This window comes from Schistocerca cancellata, chromosome 6 (genome assembly GCF_023864275.1).
Source record: "Schistocerca cancellata isolate TAMUIC-IGC-003103 chromosome 6, iqSchCanc2.1, whole genome shotgun sequence".
Lineage (NCBI taxonomy): Eukaryota > Metazoa > Arthropoda > Insecta > Orthoptera > Acrididae > Schistocerca > Schistocerca cancellata.
In genome coordinates, this window is record NC_064631.1 from 401,496,702 (window position 1) to 401,519,047 (window position 22,346).

Below are 22,346 nucleotides of genomic sequence, written 5' to 3' on the forward strand. Positions count from 1 at the left end.
AAAATGTGAGATTGTAGGAGCCAAGATTGGGAGACTGTATACAACACTGCATTCATAAAATCACACACGAAGAACATTAAAACATAAGCAAGAAGAAATTAACCACAACCAACAGATTCAGTTTTTACCCAAAGAAATTACGTTCATACCACAATCCTGTCCGTCATGTAATTACCACACACTGGTATACTAAATTCATATTAACTCTTTGTGAAGTCTTCGCAAAAAGAATAGCTGAGGGCTACTTTGATGATTACACCACATGCTTCACGTGGTCAACTTGGTTTACACAAAGCGTACAACTCCACAATAATTTTGATAATTAAAATACATTAGATCGAAAAGCAATTGACAAAAGAAAAACCTTGAACTGGTTACTAACGTCTTACTATTAACCTGATGGGTCAAACAGTTATATAAGCACGTGGTAGTGGTCTCGCAAAGTACACCCCACGTGGGTTGAACATAAAGAAAAGCATAAAGAAAAGTTGCTATATTAAAAAAAAATATTCTCAAGACGAGACGTTATAATCTCACGCACATTCGGATTTAAGATTGATGAACTTAGTTAGAGTTACTGATCAACACGTGGTTCCACTTTACTCACAAAGTAGTAACAAAGCAACTACCGCAAAATAATCTGAATTTAACACGAGAATTACACTCCGCTGCAATTTAAGATAGCATTAGATATTTTAGAGCTAAACCTGAAATCAAGGTGATTAAATTTTCAGTTAGGCTGAACTTAAGAAATCCATTGTCCTACGGACTTAACAGACACGCGCTTAGCCGGAGATCTTACCACTTCAGACGCTCGCCACGGCCACACTGCAACTGCCCTACTGCCGAGCGTGCTTCCTGAGGGGGTGTCTCACAAAGACCAACGGAAGTGGCCAGAGGGGCAGCTTCCTATACCAACCTGACAACGGACGGACAGGACCATACTAAGGATAGAAACCTCTTTGCTTTTAGGAAGCGTAGCTACCTGTTCCGACGTTGGTCCTACTGTTCTCTAGCAGACAGCCTTGTCTGCTACCCTCAAGCATGCAACTAGAAATACATATGCTCATTCATCCTCTCACACAAAAGGGAAGGGGGATGACAGTATCTTATCATATACAGTATATAAAAGAAAGCGGATGTAGGTTCCGTATGAGACTGTGTGACATGAATTACATATAAGAATTACATATAATCTGTGCTTTAAAGTGTAGTAGTGTGACAGATCGTTCTTGTTTATGTGTAAAAGTAACACGTTCCACTGCTCAGTCTCCTCCCAGATAGTCAGAAACGCCACAGTACATTTAGAAGAGGAATTTATTCCATAAATGGCAACAGATTTAAGAAATTAAACATGAAAGGAATCCAACAGAGACCTTTCAACATGTTTTTACGAGAGAATAGGCGAGGATCGAAATATGTGATATGAATGTCCATATCTTTTGGTTGCATTTATTACAACGCTAAGGGACTACAGATCTTAGTACTGGACATACATTTCAACTTGGTACGTCTGCCTCTTCCTCAGAAAAAGGGTTTTTAACAGATGGACAGACAGACAGACGGACAATAGAGTCATACTGTAAGGATTCCGTTTTTGCAGATTGAGGTACAGAACCCTAAAAATCATATTTGAGAAACAAGAAACAATCCACTGTCTGTTGCAGACGCTGGAGAAGTGCGCCCGCGAGCTGGTGGAGGTGATGGGTGCTGGCTCCAGAGACGTGGAGTTCTTCGACCTACTGGCTCGCTACGGCACTGACGTCATCGCTTCCTGCGCCTTCGGCCTCGAGACGCACAGCCTGCAGAACCCCGACCAGGAGTTCCGCAAGTGGGCGCGCCGCCTCTTCGTCCCCACGCCCGCCCGGGGCCTCATCGGTACCTTCTGCAACATATTCCCATCTATTGCCAACACCTTTCGGGTGAGTGGTCGACTGATCGTACCCCGGTACATTGAGGTATTGTTTGCCGAAGGTTGTGCTCTGCTAACCCGAGGAGCTGACACGATTGTCATGTCTCTGGTTCACTAAAAGGTACAGTTATTATTTCCATATTAAACGTAAAACATCATTGACGACTGCCTCCGTAACTGCCTTCATTGCGGAAGGACCCTGGCTCGATTCCCGATATCGCCTCAATTTTTTCTGAGTTTCGTAGATCTGGAACGGGCTCCACTCAGCCTCATGGGGCTAGATGAGAAGCTGCTTGAATAAAGAAGCAGCGGCATAATTACGATGCGTCTACTGGCAATAACGATAACACAGATTGAGGACACGTTGACCGCATTCCTCACGATCGTAGGTCGCTCATCGTACTGCCTTGTAGGCAGCAGTCAACCATTCGGAACACGCCTGTCCTTGAAAGCTGTCGGTCGGCGAATGTCTTTAGTTGTTAACGACATATTGACAAAACAAGGAGTTATCACTTACACATACTGCGTCGCTTTAGTGTCAGAGGGTACGGGATCGTAACCTAATACTACGAGATAAGATACTAATGGTAGGAAATTAAAAAGGCGATGCGCCGCCGTCGAAGGCCCAAATGTGCACACGGGCACTGCTGCGATAAACGCGACACTGATAAAGCGGCCGAAGGTTACCAGCTAACAGCTGAAGAGTAACGCTCAGCCATATTGTGCCGATGGTCCCCCTGGTCATGTCACCGTATAGAGACGGTGAATTTAAACATGTCTGCCTTGATTAGCTATTTTGATTTTTTTTTTACAGTGGTGACTGTTTCATTCATTGTTTTGTTATGTAATAGCGTAAACTTCACATTTGCCACTTTCTTCTTTTGTATATTTCTATGGTGTCTCTTTAAGAAAAAAGAATCTCCGTACATTGGGAGCACTTTTACCAACGCTGGCCGCAATTTATGTGTATTTAAAGCATAGCTTTGATCTTTTCTCTTAGTACCTCGGAAGTGAGATGACTGTGTGCCAGGTTACGGAGCTACCTATATATTTTAGAGTTTCTCTCTACTCTCCTATCAAAGAGAAAAATGTTTGTAAATGTTTCTTAGATTATTATTTTAACTATGGACTATGATTTTTTTGATCGTACGATGGCCTGAGGATGGTACTGTGCACCTAAACCTATAGCCATTACGGAAAATAAGAAATCTTGACTACCGACTAAAACAAATACATTTTTCTGTTGTATTAATCGCTGCTCAAACCACCAGTACGTCGAGAATATGTATATTAATAACTTGTTTTATTGCCATGAATAACTTATAGCTTACAGCAATAACACAAGCTTATCTGAAATGGTCTACATCTACATACATATCTGCAAACCACTGTGAAGAACATAGAAGAGGGTACTTCCAATTTTACCACGTATTACGATTTTTTCCCATATGGCGAGCGAGGGTACATTTTAATTCATCTAATCAAGTCTTCGCGGTCCACCCTGGGAGGCGGCAGTATATAGCTTGATTCCTCCTTTTATACCGGTTCTTGAATGATCATAATTATGTTTTCTCGGGATACTTGGCACCCATCCTCAAGCATCTGCCTCCTCAAGGTTTTTCGGTATTGCCAACACGATTTCCTAACAAACCTGTGAATAATATGCCCTCTTCTATTTGGTGTGGGGCTCAACTTGAGCAACTGGCTTTTGCTTTGTGTGTTATTGATTTTGCTAGCCAGGAGCTTTCCATTATTTCTCTTTACACCTTTTATGTGTATTTTAAGTATGGGTCTAACTCCACACTTTGTATGTTAGTTCGAGTTTTATTGTCAGACGCTCATATTGCCTTGTGAAGTAATTTTAATAAACGACTACTCATATTGCACTCTGTCTATTAAATTAGCATTCTGGTTAGTCATGTTCTCTAGCTGTAGCGCCCTCCGCTACCCTCAGATATTTGTGTAAATACGAGACGCATCCTGCCCGTCACCAGCAGTTTTGATTTGATTTGATGTTATCAGGGAAGCAAAAACAACATTGCTCAAGCGGGCTGCTGCCCGCACCGAGACAGAGTTTACTGTGCGGTATCGTTCCCTGTGTCTCTAGCAAGGCCTACGGACGCCCTTGAACAGCTCAAGGAGGTCCTTTACCAGTGGTTTGCTTGACACAATTTCTTAAGGTCTGGTTGATCCGAATATTACATGTCTCTTAATCTCCAATGCCTCGTGTTCGAAGATCAAATGTGGTGCGGTTTCCTCGCCCACACCACACATCCTACATTTGAAATCTTATTCTATTATCCCCCATTGTATGTGGTGTTTTTTGAAATTCCCATGACCTGTCAATAGTCCAATCATGAGTTTCATTTCTCTCCTGTTTAAGCTCAAGATTGAGAGAATTCTCTTAGAACATAGCTTTGGCATCAATACCACGCTGTGCTTGCTTTTGGACCTTAACTCAATATTCTACATGCTGTCTCCGTGTCCAGTCTCGTAGTTTTATTTTGCTCATCGCCTTGGTTCCGGTCCAATAAATGGTGTCATCGCCCCTATCCTGGCCAACCTATCGGCTTACTCATTACCACTAATCCCTGAGTGACCAGGGACCCACAATAGGTTTACCCTACTGGTTTCCCCAAGCTCCACAAGGACTTTGTGGCGTTCTGTCACGATCTTTGGTCTTGTTGCAGAGGCTGCCACTGCTTTCAGGGCTTCTTGGCTGTCTGAATAAACCTCTGTAGAACCTCCGCAAATTCTCCTCCGCACACACCCTGATACTAGATATTTCTGCTTGAAACACAGTGGCCATCTTCCCTAGAGAGATTGCACTCTCCAGCCTTGTCTGCACTCCATATACCCCAGCCCCAACACCTTTGTTTGTTTTCGAACCGTCAGTGAATCAGACTATGTCCCCAGTACGGTGTCGAAATTTGTTCTCCCAGAGCTCTCTACTTCCAATTACTACATTGAAAGGCTTATTGAAGTAGCTGGGAGTTATTATATAGTTGGCCGACATTTGACCAAATGGTTCGAATGGCTCTGAGCACTATGCGACTTAACTTCTGAGGTCCTCAGTCGCCTAGAACTTAAAACTAATTAAACCTAACTAACCTAAGGACATCACACACATCCATGCCCGAGGCAGGATTCGAACCTGCGACCGTAGCGGTAGCCCGGTTCCAGACTGTAGCGCCTAGAACCGCACGGCCACTCCGGCCGGCTACATTTGACCAACCATACCGAAATCTGCCTCGCTCTGTATTTTAGAGTGAGAACCTGGATATCCCAGTGAGTCCCAGTTTTTTCCACTCTTTAACCTGTGTGCTCCACCTGCTGCCTCCATCTTTACCCATAGGCGTAATGGGGGCATGTTCAGCATGGTACCCATCCCAGCAGTGGATGTGCTGCTAATTCTGCCTGTAATAGCTAAGCAGGCCAATCTCTGTACCTTAGCAAGTTCCTTAGCAGCTACCTGCTGTTCTACCTTTTTCCAACACACTGTAGGCCCATAAGTGATCATAAGTCTTACTACCGTGGAGTATATCCAGTACATACCCTTGGACCTTAAGCCCCAATTTTTACCACAAGCTCTCCTGGTACAGGTGCTCCTTACGTGAGGGGTCCACAATAGTTTCTCATCCAGGGTTACTTCTATGTGTGTTGGATCTGCTTCCTCATAAATGGTACTATAACAGTCTTCTTAGGACTGACCCTTAGATCCTGTTTTCTGCACCAATTTAGCATAATGCATTGTGTGCCGTAGCTCTGACTTTACTTGAAAATTTGCAAAGCACTACTATGACATGATTGTCTGCTTATCCCTGGCAAAAGTACTGTCTAGAGTTTAATTCTACAGTGAATTCATTCGCCTCAAGGTTCCACAGCAGATGGGATAGGACCCCTCCTTGTGGACTGCCTCTGGTGATGCTGATTACCATTTTGTCATGCATCTTGGTGGCTTCTACCCTTCTACCACTTAGTATGCCTCTAATCTACCTGCAAATGGTGATATGCAAGCCACGCACCTCTGCTGCCTTAACCATGGATCCGAAGGTCGTGTTGCTAAAAGCCCCTTCGATGTCCAAGATGATGCAGAGGGCTATTTCCTGATAGTGTAGAGCTTTCTCCACCTTCCCAACAAGATGGTGGAGTGCATTTTCACACGATTTTCCTGGTTGAGTGCATGTTGGTTTATGTGTAGAGGGACCATAGTTAACCTCCTCTCCCTAACATGCAATTTGACCAGTTTGTCTAATGTTTTAAGAAAAAGGAGTACAGACTGATTGGCCTCATATCCTTGGCTTTGGTATGACCAATTCTCCCTTGCTTTGGAATGAAGACAACCTTCACCGCACTCCAGACGAAAGGAATGATTCCTGCTGCTAGGCTAACCCTAAATAACCTGCATAGGAATCTTATGAAATTCACTACTGCTTGTTGCAGGAGCTCTGTAAAAATTCCACCTGGGCCAGGTGATTTGAACAGTTGGAATGTTCCCACTACCCATTGGATTTTACTACGGTTAACAGATTACCTGGCAGATTCCCTGTTCTTCATTCGAGTGCCTAAAAACGATATCTCACAGGGAACTCTTCCTGGTCTATGTTGTCTGTCAGAGCACATTGAGGAAAATGAGTCTTGAGAAGTAATTCCAGCGTTCCATGTGCTTTTCTTGTATACTCCTCATCCTCTTTCCTTAAAGTTCCTCCTGGATAAGTTGGTATCCTAGTGAGGATTTTATGAAGTCTGGCCTGACCAGCCGTACCCTCTACCTCCTCACAGAATACCTTCCAGGACGCCTGCTTTGCTTGCTAAATTGAAAGAGTGTATTTGACCTTCTCGCAAGGTTAAAAAGTCTTCATGGCTGTTTCCGCTTTCATATTGTTGCACTTCTTGGTGACTGAGCAGTTTCCATTGTATGAGGTCATGATGGCAGAGGTCACTGCCTTTGCTACCTTCTCAAACTCTTCCGGATTCCTTATCGAAGTACTGACTTCAAATGTTGTTCAAATGTGTGTAAAATCTTATGGGACTTAACTGCTAAGGTCATCAGTCCCTAAGATTACACACTACCTAGCCTAAATGATCCTAAGGACAAACATACACACCCATGCCCAAGGGAGGACTCGAACCTCCGCCGGGACCAGCACCACTGTCCATGACTGCAGCACCTTAGACTGCTCGGCTAATCCCGCGCGGTTACTGACTTCCGATAGGCTTTAGTTGAGGTCCCTCCTATAGGCCTCCCAGTCCATTTTCCTGGGATTCCTATAGGACATGGTTTGTCTAATGCCCGTTTCAACCTCGAACGTAATATACATATGGTCTGATGAGGATGGCTCTAAAGCCACGTGCCATTGTTTGACATAAATACCCATCAAAGTGGAACCGAAGGTTATGTCAATTACCTCTTCCCTTATTGTATTCCTGCATGTAGGTTCTGTGCCCTTATTGAAGAGCTCTAAGTTATTAGCTAGAAGAAATTCCAGAAGATACTCACCTCTACTGTTGGTGTTAGTGCTGCCCCACGCTAAGTTGTGGGCATTAGCATTGCATCCAACCAATAGTTGGTCCCCCTGTTGTGCACATGTTTCCATCAGTCTCCTCACCTCCTGAGGAGGAGGAGCACTGTCCTCCTAAGGAAGGCATGCTGAAGCCATTACAAACTCCCTCATGGTACCTTCCTCTCGCTGCCGCATCCTGGTGGTCAGTAAGTCCCTAGAACAAAAGTCCGCCATCGACATGAAAGGGATTCCATTTTTTTACGTAAATGCACGTTCTGGAGTTTCTTATATTTCTAGCATAAACTAGATTATCTCTAGTGGCACTGAGGCGCGATACATCCCCTTTTTATACATAGGGTTCGTGAATCAGGGCTCCGTCAACTTCTTGTCTTCCTAGAAGCTGACTTAGGGCAGCAGTAGCCCCTTTACTGTGTTGCAGACTTATCTGCAGCACATTCAGTCTCCATCGTGCCGCCATTGTCGCTTCTGATGTGTTAGATTACCCTGACTGCAACCTGAGAGAACCCCAAGAATAGTCTCAGATCCCGTTCCCGCATTGCCTTCAGGGACTTCTCTCTGACTTCCACCACAAGGGTTTCGCTGTCCGATGCAACCTTCCGGTTGATTACCTTCCAACCTTCTGTCGTGACTTTCAGATTTTGAGACCCAATTTTCTCAATCAAAGTCTCTGGAGAGGTATCGTAAGGAGTTTTGGCATCCAGATTAATATCTTTGCGGTCTTGAAGAGCTCAGCCGCTGTCTTTACCAGCAGCTTCGAATCCTCCCATGATGATATTAGGGCACCTTCTCCTTAAGCCAGTCCACTGTACCCACCCTTAAAAGACAAAGATAAGAGCACTGTATCCAGATAGACTCTCCTGAATTTGGGTCTTGGACCAGCGTCCCCCCCCCCCCCCCCCCCAATTTTCGCAAAGAGAGCCACCTGCACAAGCTCCTCCTGTTGTGAGGTGATCTTGACCACTGGATAGCCTTGCTGGGTAACCACCATGCTAAAAACCGAGACTGCAGTACTATAGGTCTGTTTCCCTTTTTCTTGCTTCGGCTTTTTGTGGATACACTTATCCTGAGAAGTGGAAGTCTTAGATCCCTCCCTTGTTCTCTTACTGCCTGCCCTAGACGTGGAAGGGGTTTGTACACCCCCTTCACCCTGGGACATTCTTTTCTTGGATGTCTTGGGCTCAAGCCCTTTTATTTCCCTCCACTTTTGTTGAGGGAGCCACCCTTTTTTTTCCATTAGATTTTGAGCTCTAAGAAGTTTCCTCCTTTGAATCCCAGACAAGTCTTCGATCTTAATCTGGTCCAACTTCTTGGTAAACATTCCCACTTCTTGAACAGATCTGTCCTCCTGTTCAGCTGAGGGGATGTTTTCCATCAGTTCCAGCCCCAATTTCTGGGTGTCTGAGGTCTCAACTTGCTTCTCAGTATTGCTATTTTCTTTGTGTCATTTTGGTCCCACGAGAGTTAGGGATCTAACCGGTCCACATCGCGCAAACTCCACGCATTGTAAGGCTAATTATTCAGGGAGGTGGCCCTGTATCCCTGAGGCTTCTTTCACGGCACATCTTCCCATGTGCCACGGACCCTCGGATCCCATCACACCTTGGGTTGCGTACTGAGGAGTTGGGAAAGGACAAGGAATGGATGTGGGATGACAGGTCGTTGTGGGCCACACTTAGTCTGGTTCATCGCGCGAAGACCTTACCAACCGTCGGTTCCCACAGCCGGCATAGCCCTCAGCTTCACACGAACACACAAACCTCTCCATCCGCACGAACACTGCTACTTCAAGGTGGTGTCCCCCGGAGAGGCACCAACACTTAATAAACTCCTGGAAATGGAAAAAAGAACACATTGACACCGGTGTGTCAGACCCACCATACTTGCTCCGGACACTGCGAGAGGGCTGTACAAGCAATGATCACACGCACGGCACAGCGGACACACCAGGAACCGCGGTGTTGGCCGTCGAATGGCGCTAGCTGCGCAGCATTTGTGCACCGCCGCCGTCAGTGTCAGCCAGTTTGCCGTGGCATACGGAGCTCCATCGCAGTCTTTAACACTGGTAGCATGCCGCGACAGCGTGGACGTGAACCGTATGTGCAGTTGACGGACTTTGAGCGAGGGCGTATAGTGGGCATGCGGGAGGCCGGGTGGACGTACCGCCGAATTGCTCAACACGTGGGGCGTGAGGTCTCCACAGTACATCGATGTTGTCGCCAGTGGTCGGCGGAAGGTGCACGTGCCCGTCGACCTGGGACCGGACCGCAGCGACGCACGGATGCACGCCAAGACCGTAGGATCCTACGCAGTGCCGTAGGGGACCGCACCGCCACTTCCCAGCAAATTAGGGACACTGTTGCTCCTGGGGTATCGGCGAGGACCATTCGCAACCGTCTCCATGAAGCTGGGCTACGGTCCCGCACACCGTTAGGCCGTCTTCCGCTCACGCCCCAACATCGTGCAGCCCGCCTCCAGTGGTGTCGCTACAGGCGTGAATGGGGGGACGAATGGAGACGTGTCGTCTTCAGCGATGAGAGTCGCTTCTGCCTTGGTGCCAATGATGGTCGTATGCGTGTTTGGCGCCGTGCAGGTGAGCGCCACAATCAGGACTGCATACGACCGAGGCACACAGGGCCAACACCCGGCATCATGGTGTGGGGAGCGATCTCCTACACTGGCCGTACACCACTGGTGATCGTCGAGGGGACACTGAATAGTGCACGGTACATCCAAACCGTCATCGAACCCATCGTTCTACCATTCCTAGACCGGCAAGGGAACTTGCTGTTCCAACAGGACAATGCACGTCCGCATGTATCCCGTGCCACCCAACGTGCTCTAGAAGGTGTAAGTCAACTACCCTGGCCAGCAAGATCTCCGGATCTGTCCCCCATTGAGCATGTTTGGGACTGGATGAAGCGTCGTCTCACGCGGTCTGCACGTCCAGCACGAACGCTGGTCCAACTGAGGCGCCAGGTGGAAATGGCTTGGCAAGCCGTTCCACAGGACTACATCCAGCATCTCTACGATCGTCTCCATGGGAGAATAGCAGCCTGCATTGCTGCGAAAGGTGGATATGCACTGTACTAGTGCCGACATTGTTCATGCTCTGTTGCCTGTGTCTATGTGCCTGTGGTTCTGTCAGTGTGATCATGTGATGTATCTGACCCCAGGAATGTGTCAATAAAGTTTCCCCTTCCTGGGACAATGAATTCACGGTGTTCTTATTTCAATTTCCAGGAGTGTATATCCGCATGTATAGATTTTGACGTTGATATCTACATCAGAATATTTTATGATGTCTATGGCTGGTATGCATGATTATTAATCAAATAAATATTTTACTTTTCTTTTGTATCACAAGACCTGTTATGGATTTTGCTTCAGTTAGTCGAACTTAGTTGGTTACACGACTGTTTTTTATTTGTAACAGATCTGAAGATGGCAGTAGCCGGAACCGCTAATAGTGGATTATAAAAGAAATTGTGTGATCAAGGTAGATCTTTACAAATACGTGCCACAATATGATCATGGATCATTTACAGACTTTATGTCTTAGTTTGATAATATCGAAAGATTTGCTGGTGTTCTGTAAATAGCCTCCTTACTGCACTGACTACATCTTATCAGTAACCTGTCAAAGAATCGCAGTCTGCGACCTGCATTAGCCAGCCTGAGCATAATGAGTTCGTTGCATTTCATATCCTCACAAATTGTTCACCACCAGTCTCAATGTATGTGTTACACAGGTACATAAAATTTTCAACACTCTCTCAAATATATCTGTTTTGTGTTATACAATGACACAGACAGCTAGGACCCTACCAACCAGTTTCCTTTCACTTCCTATTAGGTGTTCATAAATCAACGTCTTCATGACATTCCGTAGAAGTGAAATACGGTGATCACGTTGGCCGCGGGACAGGAGTTTTTCTTCTAAATTAACGATTATGACATGTGATGTCGCCGTGTCCCACCAGTAGGAGCTGTACTCTATTTTTCAGAGTGTGTGTTTCAAGGACAACTTGAAAGCTGCTTATTGGTGAATGATCTCCCATGCGATTCGCAATCATCTCCTCAAATTTTACTCTGAGAACTATTTCTTTTTTAGAAACGTCATCGTTTCTCTCTGTCATAAACTATCCAGGTCAGGTAAATTGTTGTCCACGGCGATAAATATCTTCCAGTGAGGACGAATCCTATTGTCAAACATTTTTTTGTCAAACATTTTTCTTCATATTTTCTTCATATTCTTTCCGTTTTGTATTCTGCTGCACCAAGCATTAAATGCGTGTTTTCAAATTCATGCATCCTCCCCGTGGACAGGTCACAGAACACTGTGTACTGTTTTTTGAATTAGTGCCTCTAATGTCGATGCGGCAAGTAGTTGTTATTAAACACAAGCGATTTAAAAATATGTCTCTTACACATATCGCTCATTCATAAGTCGAAATTTCATAAAAATATAAATTTTCGAACTATTACTTGATAAAAATGTTCGGTTTAGAATTGTCGTCTGTATAGGTTGGTAGGCTTTGGTAGGCTTTCGGACACTCTGCATCTGTAAAATCATCCCAATTTTTCAGAGACCATGTACCAAGTATTTTGACCGAAGTATTCCTTAGTGGCGTAATGGATTCGCCATTGGAAAGCCCGTGCACAATTCTGCTTTCACACAAATAAATGCACAGTTGATATTTTGAACCACGTGACTTACAGAAAATTGACCGAGAGTATGGTGTGGCCAATACTTCTCTCAAATTTTTATAGGTTACATTCAAATTTGCTTGTTACTCTGTTTCAACATTTTCCACAATGACATTCAGTTTTATCACTTTACTTACGCTAAACATCCAATAAATAAATAAATAAATAAAGACTCAGAAGAGGAGGATGAAACTAAATGCAACTTCGAGAATTGACAGGGTATGTGATGTTATTTCAGTGTTTAAAATATCTAGTAAAATTTATAAAGAACTCCGCAGTATAAGCACACTGCTTGGTGTTGCATACCCTCTGCCGTCGATGCATGCGTGATTCGGTTGGGAAGCATATCCTAAAGTCGCTGTATCCTCTCGTGAAGTACGCTGGCCACAAATGGTTGATTCTTGATATTCTGGATACTGACAGTGAGAAGATCTGGGGATCTTGCTGACCCAGAAAATAACTCATCATCATGCTGACAGTTCATAAACAAACATGCATTTGTGTAGACGAGCATGGCCTGTTGAAGAATGCCACCACGATATTGTGGCATGAGCGGTAACATGTGAGGACTTCGCGATGTCCTTGGCCCACCGTTTTGGCGGCAGAATTCCCTCAGTCACTACCAGCCGTGACCTAACGTTATACCTGATGATACCCCACACCACGGCGACTAGAGTGAAACCATTGTACTTCTCCAAAAGATTAGAAACGTCGGACCACTCCCCACGTCGCCGACGGTGGTGATCCGGGGTAGGACAGAATCGCTATTCATACCTGGAGACAATGCGATGCTATTTATTACCAGTCCATGCTTCCCAGTCACGGCACCATTCCAAATACAGCCGTTTATTATGTGGTTAACAGCAGCCTACGCATGGGACAGTGATTTTCCTAGTTCGCTTCTGATAGTCACCGACCAATGGTACGATGTAACACAGAATACTGAAGGGCATCTATTTCTTCTTGTTGGATGCCAGGTGCAGATGTTAAGGGATAACGATGTGCTTGGAGCATGATATAGTGATGCTTCCTTGTGGCCCAGCGGGCCCTCCACAACAAGTGTGCCTGCCCTCACGATACCGTGCGGTCCAACAGCCATGCACTCTCACATCTGCATGCCCCATAAATCTGGATATTCGACCTGATGGCCAAATGGAGAGCCACAATGGGTGGCCCTTACAAACTCTGTCACGTGCGTTTAACGATATCTCACACGCGTATGCACATCTCTGTGTTCTTCACGGTAAACACTCAACATCTGGCACTGTTCAGGACCGTTATTTACTCTGTCAGCTCTTGTGACGACACTAAAGTTGAACAACGCTAATGGACTCTGGTAGACGTTCTACCCGTCACAGAGAACTGCAGCTGTAATTATTTACATGTATGTTCAAGAAGTTACATTAACATGCGAGCATATCTTCCGGGTGCTTCACTATTTTTGTGAGGTGTGGGTTTAGGTAGTTCCATGCTTTACTAAAATTTGAAAAATTGGAAAAAGAAGCTAGCAAGACACTGAGAGCCTCACAGAAAAATAAAAATATTTGACACCACCTGCAAGTTTTCGTTTCTTAAAAGCACAATACTGCAATTGGAGAGTTACCAGTCATATACATGTCAACTGCCGAACACTGGCATTGACTTTGTTCTTTATTGTTAATTCAGTTTGGGTTGACAGCGGATGAAACAGCTCTTGGGTGGCAAGTATACATAGCTCAGAATGATGGTAAAATTTATATTCGAGATAATTATTTTTGTCTTAAAACCCTGATTTATGTGAAAATTAAAAAAAAAAATTTTCAAGAGCTTTTCATTAACATTAAATACATAAATACACTCCTGGAAATTGAAATAAGAACACCGTGAATTCATTGTTCCAAAAAGGGGAAACTTTATTGACACATTCCTGGGGTCAGATACATCACATGATCACACTGACAGAACCACAGGCACATAGACACAGGCAACAGAGCATGCACAATGTCGGCACTAGTACAGTGTATATCCACCTTTCGCAGCAATGCAGGCTGCTATTCTCCCATGGAGACGATCGTAGAGATGCTGGATGTAGTCCTGTGGAACGGCTTGCCATGCCATTTCCACCTGGCGCCTCAGTTGGACCAGCGTTCGTGCTGGACGTGCAGACCGCGTGAGACGACGCTTCATCCAGTCCCAAACATGCTCAATGGGGGACAGATCCGGAGATCTTGCTGGCCAGGGTAGTTGACTTACACCTTCTAGAGCACGTTGGGTGGCACGGGATACATGCGGACGTGCATTGTCCTGTTGGAACAGCAAGTTCCCTTGCCGGTCTAGGAATGGTAGAACGATGGGTTCGATGACGGTTTGGATGTACCGTGCACTATTCAGTGTCCCCTCGACGATCACCAGTGGTGTACGGCCAGTGTAGGAGATCGCTCCCCACACCATGATGCCGGGTGTTGGCCCTGTGTGCCTCGGTCGTATGCAGTCCTGATTGTGGCGCTCACCTGCACGGCGCCAAACACGCATACGACCATCATTGGCACCAAGGCAGAAGCGACTCTCATCGCTGAAGACGACACGTCTCCATTCGTCCCCCCATTCACGCCTGTCGCGACACCACTGGAGGCGGGCTGCACGATGTTGGGGCGTGAGCGGAAGACGGCCTAACGGTGTGCGGGACCGTAGCCCAGCTTCATGGAGACGGTTGCGAATGGTCCTCGCCGATACCCTAGGAGCAACAGTGTCCCTAATTTGCTGGGAAGTGGCGGTGCGGTCCCCTACGGCACTGCGTAGGATCCTGCGGTCTTGGCGTGCATCCGTGCGTCGCTGCGGTCCGGTCCCAGGTCGACGGGCACGTGCACCTTCCGCCGACCACTGGCGACAACATCGATGTACTGTGGAGACCTCACGCCCCACGTGTTGAGCAATTCGGCGGTACGTCCACCCGGCCTCCCGCATGCCCACTATACGCCCTCGCTCAAAGTCCGTCAACTGCACATACGGTTCACGTCCACGCTGTCGCGGCATGCTACCAGTGTTAAAGACTGCGATGGAGCTCCGTATGCCACGGCAAACTGGCTGACACTGACGGCGGCGGTGCACAAATGCTGCGCAGCTAGCGCCATTTGACAGCCAACACCGCGATTCCTGGTGCGTCCGCTGTGCCGTGCGTGTGATCATTGCTTGTACAGCCCTCTCGCAGTGTCCGGAGCAAGTATGGTGGGTCTGACACACCGGTGTCAATGTGTTCTTTTTTCCATTTCCAGGAATGTATAATTATGTAGATATTGTTAAGATGTGATAGATATCATGATGCTGATAGTATGTGAAAATATTGAGGTTCACAATGTTCGCTGGAGATAAAATGATGTTCACTGTGCTGGAACCGTGAAAAATTAACAGAGGCAGTTGATAATGGATGGCGATGGCAAGAAAAACAATAAAATAGGCAGGGAGGGACCTAGAATGAAGTGTTGGACAGGAAGCTTATATGTTGGGAGAAATTTTGTAGTTGGGAATTGGGAGTTGGTTGAAGTTCCAGAGGCACAGGATAGATCAGGCATGGACGTGTGTGGGAGGTGGTATAAAGAGCAGGGTACTTGGAATGGTGAGTGTCTGTCTGCGTATCAGAGAGGTCAGCGATTCTGCCTGCCACATGGAGGCACCGAGTGAGTTGGCACAGTGGTTAGCACACTGGACTCGCATTCTGGAGGACGACTGTTCACGTCCGTATGTGGCCATCCATCTTCAGGTTTTCCGCAATTTCCCTAACTCGCTCCATGCCATGACGGTTCGTTTGAAAGGACACGACCGATATACTTTCCCATCTTTGAGGGAACTCAAGCTTGTGCTCTGTATCAATCGCCCATGATGTCAACGAGACGTTAAACCATAATGTTCCTTTCTTCCACGTGGATACCCTTGGTTCCGTTCCTACTACCAGGGATTTTCTGCCCTTGCATCTACATACATACTCCACAAGCTAGCGTGGCGGAGGGTACCCTGTAACCTGTACCACTACTAGTCATAAGGCGAGGAAAAAAGACTGTCTACATGCATCCGTATGAGCCGCATTTTCTCTTATCTTCGTGATCCTTACGCTCAATGTACGCTGGCGGCAGTACAATCGTTCTGCAGTCAGCTTGAAATGCCGGTTCTCTAAATTTTCTCAATCGTATCGCCTTCCCTCCACGGATTCCCATTGGAGTTCTCGAAGCATCTTGATAACAAACAAATGGCTCTGAGCACTATGGGACTTAACAGCTGAGGTCATCAGTCCCCTAGAACTTAGAACTACTTAAACCTAACTAGCCTAAGGACATCACACACATCCATGCCCGAGGCAGGATTCGAACCTGCGACCGTAGCGGTCGCGCGGTTCCAGACTGCAGCGCCTAGAACCGCTCGGCCACACAGGCCGGCCATCTCCATAACACATGAGTGACGTTCGAACCTACGGGTAACGAATCTTTTCCCCGATGTCAGAAGTGAAACGGGGCGCGCTCAGCTTGATTAGGCCAATTGAGCTACTTGAATGAGAAGCAAGCCTATAGGGTCTGAAAATTTGACAAAGGCCGAGAAGCGGTGAGCTAAACCGACATGCCTCTAGAACACATTCAGATGACTCCACAAGACAGAGAACGGCACGCCGGCCAGTGGACATTACATGGTTCTCTAGGCCTGATCGCAGGATTCCTTTTTTATGTTAGGCGCTGATTCTTGCTTTTATAATGTCGTGTTCTTCCCAGTCACACTATTTCTTGGCACAGTGGGCGCATTTTCGCCGTGCGTCGAATTCGAAGTAGGAATACACAATCCATATGACGTACGGGAACATCATTCATGGTGAAAGTGTGAAGTTCCGTGTGTGGTGGGCTGGCACACAACGTCACCCCATCAGACTCTCGCACTTTTGCCGTGGATAGCACTACCCATGGTAGTGGAGACAGTCTTGTTACTACGCTCATATTTGCGCTTATCACATACAGAATGCTAACAAATAGTGCGACATGAGAATTGTATGGCAATCTCCGATTCTTAATCTGAAGTTGACCAGTATGTATCCAGCTTATATATAGAATTAGGCAGTAAACGACGATGGTTCGAATATCGAAACAGTACCGAGTATTAAATATCCCGGCAAAACTTAAAGGTCCACAAAAAATATTAAACTTTCGGCCTTATTTTCTGTGCAGATCCACACAATATCTCCAGACGTGGATGAGTACTTCACCACTTTGGTGAAGGACGCCATCGAATACCGAGACTCCCACGGAGTGTCGAGAGCAGACTTCCTGCAGTTGCTCATGAACTTGCGGGACGACCAGAACACCGACAAAACACTAGGGTCAAGTAAGTACTTTTCAAATTTCACTCTTTGTACATGAAGCTCTTCGATCTCCCTCACAGATGTATCTACAACGCTTATTTGAAACAAAATGAAAGAAAATAAGAACGAGCAACCAGAAGAAAATGTCGACCCAAAGTGCAAATTATTTGTCGTAGATAATTGAAAATGAAGTTCGCGTAATCTTTATTCAATCAAGCCTATAGAAGACATAATATATTGTTTTGATGGAGAGAAGCGGAAATTTTATTGATGTCAACGAATGCTTTACATCTACTTTCACTCGGTTCAATCCTAGATGTTTATGCTACTATCTGTCTACACAACCTTACGTTACTCTTACATGTGCAGGGTGTTCGAAATTCACGTTACAAACATTTAGTATTTGTGGTAGTGGTGGTGGTGGTAAGTTCCTATGAGGCGAAACTGCTGAGGTCATCGGTCCATAGGCTTACATACTGCTTAAGCTAACTTAAACTAACTTACGCTAAGGACAACACACACGCCCATGCCCGAGGGAGGACTCGAACTTCCGACGGGGGGAGCCACGCGAACCGTGGCAAGGCGCTCTAGACCACGCGGCTACACTGCGCTGCTGCGATTTGTAGTGGGGAGTGTGTAATATTTTGAATAGGAGCCAACGTCTGGAAACGTACCGTTTCCGTTCTACGACGATTTCAGTTCAGATCCTTAACTATCCACTTCTGCTTGAGCAACTGAAATAAGCGTGATGCAGCACAATTATTAGCTAACAGTTAGAAAGGAAACTTAATGGAAATGGAAATGTCGTGTGGCTAGGGCCTCCCGTCGGGTAGACCGTTCGCCTTTCGATTTGACGCCACTTCGGCGACCTGCGCGTCGATGGGGATGAAATGATGATGATTAGGACAACACAACACCCAGTCCCTGAGCGGAGAAAATCTCCGACCCAGCCGGGAATCGAACCCGGGCCCTTAGGATTGACAGTCTGTCACGGTGACCACTCAGCTACCGGGGCGAACAAGGAAACTTAATGAAACATTCATTTATCACTTAAGCACATTTGTTTGTGTTAACTTTCAAACACTGTATGTTTTCATTATTCTGAAACAAAAAAGAACCCAGCGTATTGTACGCACAGAACAGTACGAGTTGATAATTATTAAAACAAAGGCATTTTTCGTTGCGGCGAGATCTTATCACGAAATTTCAATCACCCACATTCTCTCCCGAATGCGAAAATGTTTTACCATCACTGACCTACACTGGAAGAAATGACCATCGTAATAAAATAAGAGAAATCAGAGCTCTCACGCAAAAGTTTAAGTGTTTGTTTTTCCCGCTCTTGAACTTGTGCAGGCAGCATTACATAATATCAAAATCTATATTCTTCAACAAACTTTCTAGAAAACAAACTACGTGGGTATCACGAAATCCGATTTGTGGTGAAAAACTCCTCGATCACGTTGCTATAAGTAGACACTCTGCAATGGAGGTACTCAGTGTAAAAGTTATTAGTAGTCCTGGTTTAGATTCAGAGCACTACATACCTGTCATTAAATTCAAGGTTATGGCGTTATGTAGAAAAAAGAACCAATACCGACCCAAAACGATTGACGTACACAAGTTGCCTGGAGAAAATGAGTACAAAATTCATTTGTAAAAAAGAATACTTAAATGTTGAGACAACTTCTAAAAGACATTATTCTGACTGCAGAAGAATCTATTCCTCTTACTACAAATCCGCGTTATTTTCGTTACCCATTATTGTACAATTATTGTATATCAAAGTATATTTGTAAATATCTCCAATTTTCTGTAATTAATAAGATAAAGAGGGTAATTGAACTAACTGTGTGTTTTTTCCTTTCTTTTCTTTTTTCAGAAGACATAAAGCTGACCCTTGGACAGCTGACAGCGCAGTGTGCCGTGTTTTTGCTGGCGGGATTCGAAACGTCGTCGACCACCATGAGCTTTGCGTTACATGAACTAGCGTTCCATCAAGACATCCAGAAGAAACTGCAGCAGGAAATCGACGAGGCACTGCAAAAATCTGGCGGCCAGCTTACATACGACAATGTCATGAACATGCCTTACCTCGACAAAGTTGTTTCAGGTAAGCAAGTCTACTACGTTTTCTGTCAAAGCGTCCGAATCAGATCAATTGGAATATTGCACATTACTGTACCAGTAACACTTTAGTATAGCCAATACGTTCTGACAACAACAAAGACCAACGTATCACACCTAAAGTGTTGTATGGTACTCATTTAGAAGTCTTATTCCTTCTAGATGAGATTTGAGCTCATGATGAAATCAAGCAACGACAAACGAACGTTAATAGTCCGCAGAGAAGTTCATTGTTTACCCTTTCTAAGAATAAAGTAGGCAAACCTTATGTAGAGACTGCCTTCATGAGAAAAAAATGACATTGTATTACAATTTCGCAACAATATTGTGGTCGTCAAATATTAGTTCGAGTGACTAACGGTATAACGATAGAGGCGATGTTCAAAAAATATCCAAAAATGTACTTAAAAATAATTACGTGTAGAAGGAACCTGATCCGTTTTTTCGGAAAACTATTGTCTTAAACGACGACCGAACTGAGCGCCAATCCCATGAAAATAAACTGACTCGCCGATGCGTGTTTTCATGTACTATGGAATCTCGTTCATCCGGGCTAAGTCATCCGCATGATAAAAAAATCCGGAAATGTAGTAAAAATGAGGGTGACATTGGATAAATACCTTAAACACAGACGTTATATTTATTTTTACATAATCACATAAACTGCACATTATTTTCACTTATTGTGACCAGATATTGAAAGAAACGTTTCCATTTCGTTTATGCGCAGTAAGATTACGCAAACGTTTCACCGGCGTTATTTCGATCGAACTAGTTTCCGCGTGACGTTAGAATAAAACCATTACTTTTTGCCTATGTATGTGTCAAAATTGCATTAGCCTGATCGAGAAGTTTGTCTGTTAATGCATCATTACTATAGACATTGTCTACACATGAAAAAACGGCGATACATTCGCCACCAGGAATCATGAGGACATTTACGTCACTAATACCTACACTGAAGTACGAAAGAAAATAGACACGCATATTCAAATACAGAAATATGTAAATGCGTAGAGTACGGCCCTGCGGTCGCTAACGCAAATATAAGGCAACGCGTGTCTGGTGCAGTTGTTACTGCTGCTACAATGGCAGGTTATCAAGATTTAAGCGAGTTTGAACGTGGTGTTATAGTCGGCGCACGAACGATGGGACACACTATCTCCGAGGTAGTGATGAAGTGGGGATTTTTCCGTACGACCTTTCCACGAATGTGCCGTGTATATCAGGAATCCGGTAAAACATCAAATCTTCGACATCGCTGCGGCCGGAATAAGATCCTACTAAAACGGGACCAAGGACGACTGAAGAGAATCGTTCAACGTAACAGAAGTGCAATCCTTCCGCAGACTGCTACAGATTTCAGTGTTGGACCATCAACAAGTGTCAGCGTGCGAACAATTCAACAAAACATCATCGATATGGGCTTTCGGAGCCGAAGGCCCACATGTGTACCCTTGATAACTGCATGACACAACGCTTTACGCCTCGCCTGGGCAAGTCAACACCGACATTTAACTGTTGATGACTCGAAGCATGTTGCGTAGTCGAAGACTCTCGCTTCAAATTGTATCGAGCGGATGGACTTATACGGTTATGGAGACAACCTCATGAATAGATGGACCTTGCATGTCAGCAGGGGATTCTTCAAGCTGGTGGAGGCTCTGTAATGGTGCGGGGCGTGTGCAGTTGGAGTGATATGGGACCTCTGATACGTCTAGATATGACACTGATAGGTGACACGTACGTAAGCATCCTGTCTAACCACCTGCATCCGTTCATGTCCATTGTGCATTCCGACTGACTTGGGCAATTCCAGCAGGATAATGCGGCACCCCATACGTCCAGAATTGCTACAGAGTGACACCAGGAACACTCATATGAGTTTAAACACTTCTGCTGGGCACCAAACTCCCCAGACATGAACATTAAGCATATCTGGGATGCCTTGCAACGTGCTGTTCAGAAGAAATCTCCACCCGTCCCACCCCAGAATTCATGAATTCCCTCCAGCACTATTTCAGACAATAGTCGAGTCCATGCCACGTCGTGTTGCGGCACTTCTGCATGGTCGCTGGGGCCCTACACGATATTAGGCAGGTGTACCAGTTTCTTTGGGTCATCAGTGTATGACAATGCACCACTGTTGTTGCATTGTTGTGGGCTGAAATCTGTAACTTACGTGCTTGTGCTTTAAGAAGGGAAAGGCGTTTAATATCACATAATTATTTTCAATAGAGTCAGAATACTGGCAGTTGGTAAGAAGGCAGCTAGGAAGAGGAGGTATTCAGACAGTTTTACTTTGCGTATATGCAATAGATTTGACCCGCTGTCAGAGCTGAGTGGAGTGCAGCCTCGTGTAGCTCTAGATGTAGGGAACATGCAGCAGTCCTCAGCAATTAGAAGGACTAGGTTAGTTACAAAGTCTAGCAGAAAGAAGAAGGTTCTGCTGCTAGGTAGTTCTCACGGTAGAGGTGTGGGCCAGCAGTTGCAGGAAGTGTTGGGGAGTGAGTACCAGGTCACCAGCATTGTGAAGCCTAGTGAAGGGATGGCTCAAGTGACTGACAGCATAGGGGAGTTACGTAAGAATTTTACGAAGGAGGAGCAGGTAGTGGTAGTGGGTGGAGCAGGGAACAGACTTGATAGGGATGGGGAATATGATGTAGATGATGACCTGATATAGATAGTTACTCAAACTGGTGGCACTAATGTGCATTTCGTGCAACTGTTTCAGCGTCGTGAACGGCCTCACCTTAATGCG

General features: G+C 45.4%; 1 protein-coding gene across 2 annotated transcripts in view; it reads left to right on the top strand.

Annotated features, from left to right (window-relative positions):
* LOC126190850 (probable cytochrome P450 6a14) overlaps positions 1 to 22,346 on the top strand; it is a 120,884-nt gene that overhangs the window by 78,912 nt on the left and 19,626 nt on the right. For both annotated transcript variants that reach the window (XM_049931438.1, XM_049931437.1), the window contains 3 exons: positions 1,668 to 1,922; positions 17,325 to 17,481; positions 19,341 to 19,571. In XM_049931438.1, coding sequence (XP_049787395.1) covers positions 1,668 to 1,922; positions 17,325 to 17,481; positions 19,341 to 19,571 — 643 coding nt within the window. The remainder of the gene's footprint in view (positions 1 to 1,667; positions 1,923 to 17,324; positions 17,482 to 19,340; positions 19,572 to 22,346) is intronic.